The sequence below is a fragment of the Salmo salar genome, unplaced genomic scaffold (assembly GCF_905237065.1).
Source record: "Salmo salar unplaced genomic scaffold, Ssal_v3.1, whole genome shotgun sequence".
Taxonomy (NCBI): domain Eukaryota; kingdom Metazoa; phylum Chordata; class Actinopteri; order Salmoniformes; family Salmonidae; genus Salmo; species Salmo salar.
The window spans coordinates 38,996-47,500 of record NW_025550891.1 but is presented as its reverse complement, the minus strand read 5'-3'; the positions used below and the strand labels follow the sequence as shown (position 1 = coordinate 47,500).

General features: G+C 40.0%; 1 protein-coding gene across 1 annotated transcript in view; it reads right to left on the bottom strand.

Annotated features, from left to right (window-relative positions):
- Nucleotides 1–6,387, bottom strand: part of LOC106591637 (glycine receptor subunit beta) — a 60,414-nt gene extending 54,027 nt beyond the window's left edge. The window contains 2 exon segments of the mRNA XM_045713987.1: nucleotides 1,443–1,550; nucleotides 6,107–6,387. Coding sequence (XP_045569943.1) covers nucleotides 1,443–1,549 — 107 coding nt within the window. The 5' untranslated portion in view covers nucleotide 1,550; nucleotides 6,107–6,387.
- Nucleotides 6,388–8,505: the final 2,118 nt, after the last annotated feature.

Here is an 8,505-nt window from a genome sequence, read left to right as displayed (position 1 = left end):
AGCTGCAACATCGAGAGCATCCTGACCGGTTGCATCATTGCCTGGTACGGCAATTGCTCGGCCTCCGACCGCAAGGCACTTCAGAGGGTAGTGTCACGTCCTGACCAGGTATAGGGGTTATTGTTGGTCAGGACGTGGCAGGGGGTGTTTGTTTCATGTGGTTTGGGCTATGTATTTAGGTAGAGGGGTATTTGTTTTATATGGTTCGGGGTGTGTGTGTATGTAGAGGGGTGTTGGATTTATGTGTTCTGGGATTTTTGGTTTATGTTCTTGTTTTGTATTCTAGGTTTTCTATGTTGTGTATTTCTTTGTTGGCCTGGTATGGCTCTCAGCTGTACATCGTTGTTTCTGATTGAGAGTCATACTTAGGGAGTCTGTTTTCCACCTGTCCCTTTGTGGGAGATTGTTTTTTGCATTGCTTTTGTGTGTAGCCTGCGAAACTGTCGTACTGTCGTTCTTTGTTTATTGTTTTTTCGTGTTCACCTATAAATAAAATAATGATGAGCACGCAACCCGCTGCGCCTTGGTCTTTACCCCGCGACAACCGTGACATGCTAGTGCGTACGGCCCAGTACATCACTGGGGCAAAGCTGCCTGCCATCCTGGACCTCTACACCAGGCGGTGTCAGAGGAAGGCCCTAAAAATTGTCAAAGACCCCAGCCACCCCAGTCATGGACTGTTCTCTCTACTACCTCACGGCAAGCGGTACCGGAGTGCCAAGTCTAGGACAAAAAGGCTTCTCAACAGTTTTTCCCCCCCAAGCCATAAGACTCCTGAACAGGTAACCAAATGGCTACCCGGACTATTTGCATTGTGTGCCCTCCCCCCCCACCCCAAACCCCTCTTTTACGCTGCTGCTACTCTCTCTTTATCATATATGCATAGTCACTTTAACCATATCTACATGTACATACTACCTCAATCAGCCTGACTAACCGGTGTCTGTATATCGCCTTGCTACTCTTATTTTCTAATGTCTTTTTACTGTTGTTTAATTACTTTACTTACCTACACACACACACACACACACACACACACACACACACACACACACACACACACACACACACACACACACACACACACACACACACACACACACACACACACACACACACACACACACACACACACACACACACACACACACACACACACACACACACACACACACACACACACACACACACACTCACACACTCACTCACTCACTCACTCACACACACTCTCACACACACACACACACACACACACACACACACACACACACACACACACACACACACACACACACACACACACAACACACACCTTTTTTCCCCACACTATTGGTTAGAGCCTGTAAGTAAGCATTTCCCTGTAAGGTCTACTCCTGTTGTAATTCGGGGGCACGTAGCTAATAAAGTTTGATTGGATACTACAACCACTGAGAAGAACTTACGAAGGACATATGACCTGCTTTCCCTTCTTGACTTTCTTTGCAGGTTTTCCTCCGCTCTCTGCAGACTGGGCTAGAGTTAGCAGGAGGAGAATTATCCTCAGGTCCATTCTGTTGGATGGATAAACATTTAGATATACAGTTGGGGTCCAACATTATTAAACCCTTGATAAACATTTAGATATACAGTTGGGGTCCAACATTATTAAACCCTTGATAAACATTTAGATATACAGTTGGGGTTCAACATTATTAAACCCTTGATAAACATTTAGATATACAGTTGGGGTCCAACATTATTAAACCCTTGATAAACATTTAGATATACAGTGGGGTCCAACATTATTAAACCCTTGATAAACATTTAGATATACAGTGGGGTCCAACATTATTAAAAACATTTAGATATACAGTGGGGTCCAACATTATTAAACCCTTGATAAACATTTAGATATACAGTTGGGGTCCAACATTATTAAACCCTTGATAAACATTTAGATATACAGTTGGGGTCCAACATTATTAAACCCTTGATAAACATTTAGATATACAGTTGGGGTCCAACATTATTAAACCCTTGATAAACATTTAGATATACAGTTGGGGTCCAACATTATTAAACCCTTGATAAACATTTAGATATACAGTTGGGGTCCAACATTATTAAACCCTTGATAAACATTTAGATATACAGTGGGGTCCAACATTATTAAACCCTTGATAAACATTTAGATATACAGTTGGGGTCCAACATTATTAAACCCTTGATAAACATTTAGATATACAGTGGGGTCCAACATTATTAAACCCTTGATAAACATTTAGATATACAGTGGGGTCCAACATTATTAAACCCTTGATAAACATTTAGATATACAGTGGGGTCCAACATTATTAAACCCTTGATAAACATTTAGATATACAGTGGGGTTCAACATTATTAAACCCTCGATAAACATTTAGATATACAGTTGGGGTCCAACATTATTAAACCCTTGATAAACATTTAGATATACAGTTGGGTTCAACATTATTAAACCCTTGATAAACATTTAGATATACAGTGGGGTCCAACATTATTAAACCCTTGATAAACATTTAGATATACAGTTGGGGTCCAACATTATTAAACCCTTGATAAACATTTAGATATACAGTGGGGTCCAACATTATTAAACCCTTGATAAACATTTAGATATACAGTGGGGTCCAACATTATTAAACCCTTGATAAACATTTAGATATACAGTGGGGTCCAACATTATTAAACCCTTGATAAACATTTAGATATACAGTTGGGGTCCAACATTATTAAACCCTTGATAAACATTTAGATATACAGTTGGGGTCCAACATTATTAAACCCTTGATAAACATTTAGATATACAGTGGGGTCCAACATTATTAAACCCTTGATAAACATTTAGATATACAGTTGGGGTCCAACATTATTATACCCTTGATAAACATTTAGATATACAGTTGGGGTCCAACATTATTAAACCCTTGATAAACATTTAGATATACAGTTGGGGTCCAACATTATTAAACCCTTGATAAACATTTAGATATACAGTTGGGGTCCAACATTATTAAACCCTTGATAAACATTTAGATATACAGTGGGGGTCCAACATTATTAAACCCTTGATAAACATTTAGATATACAGTTGGGGTCCAACATTATTAAACCCTTGATAAACATTTAGATATACAGTTGGGGTCCAACATTATTAAACCCTTGATAAACATTTAGATATACAGTGGGGTCCAACATTATTAAACCCTTGATAAACATTTAGATATACAGTGGGGTCCAACATTATTAAACCCTTGATAAACATTTAGATATACAGTTGGGGTCCAACATTATTAAACCCTTGATAAACATTTAGATATACAGTTGGGGTCCAACATTATTAAACCCTTGATAAACATTTAGATATACAGTTGGGGTCCAACATTATTAAACCCTTGATAAACATTTAGATATACAGTGGGGTCCAACATTATTAAACCCTTGATAAACATTTAGATATACAGTTGGGGTCCAACATTATTAAACCCTTGATAAACATTTAGATATACAGTTGGGGTCCAACATTATTAAACCCTTGATAAACATTTAGATATACAGTTGGGGTCCAACATTATTAAACCCTTGATTAACATTTAGATATACAGTGGGGGTCCAACATTATTAAACCCTTGATAAACATTTAGATATACAGTGGGGTCCAACATTATTAAACCCTTGATAAACATTTAGATATACAGTGGGGGTCCAACATTATTAAACCCTTGATAAACATTTAGATATACAGTGGGGTTCAACATTATTAAACCCTCGATAAACATTTAGATATACAGTTGGGTTCAACATTATTAAAAACATTTAGATATACAGTGGGGTCCAACATTATTAAACCCTTGATAAATGTTAGCAAAAAGACTGTATAAAATAAATAAAACAAATACTGAGCTATATTGTATGCAAAAAAAAATGTTTTACAGTTATTTTATTCTAATTGTTCAGACAGAGATTTTGTTTAACAGGTAATCATATTTTTTTCTCTCAAGAAGATAGGGGTCACAATTATTGGCACCCCCGTTTCAATACCTTTCAATACCTCCCCTTACGATGAAAACAGCTCTGAGCCTTTTCTAAAATGTTTGTAATTTGGCAAACACATTGGGAGGGATCTTATACCATTCCTCCATACAGTATCTTTGTCTGTGCTTATTTTACAGACGCTCTGGATAAGAGCAACTTACAGTAGTGAACGCACACATTTCATGTATTTTTTTTGGGTACTGGCCCCCCGTGGGAATCGATCCCACAACCCTGGCGTTGCACACACCATGCTGGCATTGCAAACACCATGCTCTACCAACTGAGCCACATGTTTTGTGTAAAGGGTTCTACATGGAACCAAAAAGGGTTCTACATGGAACTCAAAAGGGTTCTACCTGGAACTCAAAAGGGTTCTACATGGAACTCAAAAGGGTTCTACCTGGAACCAAAAAGGGATTCTTCAAAGGCTTCTCCTATGGGGGCTTCCGAAGAACCCTTTTAGGTTGTAGTTCGCACCATGTTTCTAAGAGTGTATGGAGGAATGGTCTGAGATCCCTCTCAATATGAACCCTTTTAGGTTGTAGTTAGCACCATGTTTCTAAGAGTGTATGGAGGAATGGTCTGAGATCCCTCTCAATGTGTTTTCCCATCTCATACAACATTTTGGAGAAATACTATGTGCCCTTATCCTCGTAAGGTGAGGTATTGAAAACAGGGGTGCCAATTTTGGCCATCATTTTTTTTACTTTCCGAAAATGTAATATTTATTAAACAAAATATCTTTCTCTCACCAATTGTATTAGTATACACTACCGCTCAAAAAGTTGGGGTCACTTAGAAATGTCTGGCAGCTTCATTAAATAGTACCCGCAAAACACCAGTCTCAATGTCAACAGTGAAGAGGCGACTCAGGGAGAAAGACACAGAGAGGCAGAGAGAGAGGAGACATTTTTTTTGTCCATCTTAATCTTTTCTTTTTATTGGCCAGTCTGAGATATGGATTTTTCTTCGCAACTCTGCCTAGAAGGCCAGCATCCCGGAGTCGCCTCTTCACTGTTGACGTTGAGACTGGTGTTATGCGGGTACACATTATATAGAAACAGAATAGTCTAACATGTAATACCCATTTGTCACGTCCTGACCATAGAAGAGCTCTTATTTTCTATGGTAGAGTAAGTCAGGGCGTGACTGGGGTTATCTAGTTTATTTAGTTCTATGTTTGGTTCTAGTTTATTTTTTCTATGTTGGGGTTTTGTATGATCTCCAATTAGAGGCAGCTGGTCATCGTTGTCTCTAATTGGGGATCATATTTAAGTAAGTGTTTTTCCCACCTGTGTTTGTGGGAGATTATTTTGAGTTAGTGCACGTTGCTCCTCTGTCGTCACGGTTTGTTGTTTTTGTTTATAGTTTATTGTCTGTCTTGCAAAGTTTCGCATTTAAATGAAAATGTGGAACGATACGCACGCTGCACCTTGGTCTCCTTCATACGACGTTCGTGATAAAATTATATATAAACAGAGCAGTCTAACATCTAATACACATTATATATAAACAGAGCAGTCTAACAGTATACACATTATATATAAACAGAGCAGTCTAACATCTAATACACATTATATATAAACAGAGCAGTCTAACAGTATACACATTATATATAAACAGAGCAGTCTAACATCTAATACACATTATATATAAACAGAGCAGTCTAACATCTAATACACATTATATATAAACAGAGCAGTCTAACATTATACACATTATATATAAACAGAGCAGTCTAACATTATACACAGTATTCTGGCATTACACACATACTGATTATGTCTACCAACCTTTCTCAGTCATATTGTCCTGACTCGTCACAATACAACAGACAGACAGACCGAGAGAGACACCAAGGGAGAGAGACTGACAGATAGAGAGAAAGAGACAGAGATGGAGAGGCATACAGAGAGGAGAGAGGGAGAGATTGAGGGAGAGAGGGAAAGATGGAGGTAGAGAGGAGAGATTGAAAGAGAGAGAGGGAAAGAGGGAGAGATAGAATGTCATAATGAGAGTTACTGCAGAATGAAGAGAGAGCTGTTTATCTTACCTTGACACTCTGGTTGCTACGCTGGTTGCTGCGATGTTTTAACAACGATGTCGGTTACTGCAGCAGCATCATGTCCTTTCCTCCGTCTCCTCTCGTGTGCCGTTCTCAAGTTCAACCCAGCTCCTTCCGCCTGCCCACACAATGACCATATATCTGTCAGAAGAGAGACGGAGGGAGGGAGAGAGGGCGTTAGAGAGGGAGGGAGGGAGAGAGGTAGGGAGGGAGGGAGCGTACGTGGGTGAAAGTGAGGGAGGTTGTGAAAACGAGGGATCGAGAGTGTGTGTGAGAGAGAGGCAGGGAGAGAGAGTGTGTGTAAGAGAGGCAGAGAGAGAGTGTGTGAGAGAGAGTGTGAGAGTGTGAGAGAGAGTCAGGGAGAGAGAGTGAGAGTGATTCAGAGAGAGAGAGTGAGAGAGAGTCAGAGAGAGAGTCAGGGAGAGGAAGAGTGTGTGTGAGAGAGAGCGTGAGAGAGAGTCAGGGAGAGAGAGTGAGAGAGAGGCAGGGAGAGAGAGTCAGGGAGAGAGAGAGGCAGGGAGAGAGAGGCAGGGAGAGAGTGTGAGAGAGGCAGGGAGAGAGTGTGTGTGAGAGAGGCAGGGAGAGAGAGAGAGGCAGGGAGAGAGAGTGAGAGAGAGGCAGGGAGAGAGAGTCAGGGAGAGAGAGAGAGAGAGAGGCAGGGAGAGAGAGTCAGGGAGAGAGTGTGTGAGAGAGGCAGGGAGAGAGACTGTGTGTGAGAGAGGCAGGGAGAGAGACTGTGTGTGAGAGAGGCAGGGAGAGAGACTGTGTGTGAGAGAGGCAGGGAGAGAGACTGTGTGTGAGAGAGGCAGGGAGAGAGACTGTGTGTGAGAGAGGCAGGGAGAGAGACTGTGTGTGAGAGAGGCAGGGAGAGAGACTGTGTGAGAGAGGCAGGGAGAGAGACTGTGTATGTCAGAGTTGCGTGTTTGTGCATCTGCGCTCTAACATGCGCAGTAGCTCAAGCCCCATGTTAGCAGCACGAGTCCATGCACGAGCACAGTGTCATTGTAATGCTCTTTATGGTCCCCTCTTTATGGTCTACTGCAAAGCACAGTCTATATATTCTACAGTGGAACACAGTCTTTATATTCTACAGTAGAACACAGTCTATATATTCTACAGTAGAGCACAGTCTATATATTCTACAGTGGAACACAGTCTTTATATTCTACAGTAGAACACAGTCTATATATTCTACAGTAGAGCACAGTCTATATATTCTACAGTGGAACACAGTCTTTATATTCTACAGTAGAACACAGTCTATATATTCTACAGTAGAGCACAGTCTATATATTCTACAGTGGAACACAGTCTTTATATTCTACAGTAGAACACAGTCTATATATTCTACAGTAGAGCACAGTCTATATATTCTACAGTGGAACACAGTCTTTATATTCTACAGTAGAACACAGTCTATATATTCTACTGTAGAGCACAGTCTATATATTCTACAGTGGAACACAGTCTTTATATTCTACAGTAGAACACAGTCTATATATTCTACAGTAGAGCACAGTCTATATATTCTACAGTGGAACACAGTCTTTATATTCTACAGTAGAACACAGTCTATATATTCTACAGTAGAGCACAGTCTATATATTCTACAGTGGAACACAGTCTTTATATTCTACAGTAGAACACAGTCTATATATTCTACAGTAGAGCACAGTCTATATATTCTACAGTGGAACACAGTCTTTATATTCTACAGTAGAACACAGTCTATATATTCTACAGTAGAGCACAGTCTATATATTCTACAGTGGAACACAGTCTTCTACAGTAGAACACAGTCTATATATTCTACAGTGGAACAGTCTTTTATTTTTGTTACCAAAGCCCCTTCAAATCAAATCAAATCAAATTGTATTTGTCACATACACATGGTTAGCAGATGTTAATGCGAGTGTAGCGAAATGTTTGTGCTTTTAGTTCCGACTATACAGTAATATCTAACAAGTAATCTAACCTAGCAATTTCATAACTACCTTATACATACAAGTGTAATGGAATGAATAAGAATATGTACATAAAAATATATGAATGAGTGATGGCCGAACGGCATAGGCAAGACAGAGTAGATGGTATAGAGTACAGTATATACATATGAGATGAGTCATGTAGGGTATGTAAACATGATATAAAGTGGCATTGTTTAAAGTGGCTGGTGATACATTTATTACATACATTTTTCTATTATTAAAGTGGCTAGAGTTGAGTCAGTAGGCAGCAGCCACTCAATGTTAGTGATGGCTGTTTAACAGTCTGATGGCCTTGGGATAGAAGCTGTTTTTCAGTCTCTCGGTCCCCGCTTTGATGCACCTGTACTGACCTCGCCTTCTGGATGATAGCGGGGTGAACAGGCAGTGGCTCGGGTGGTT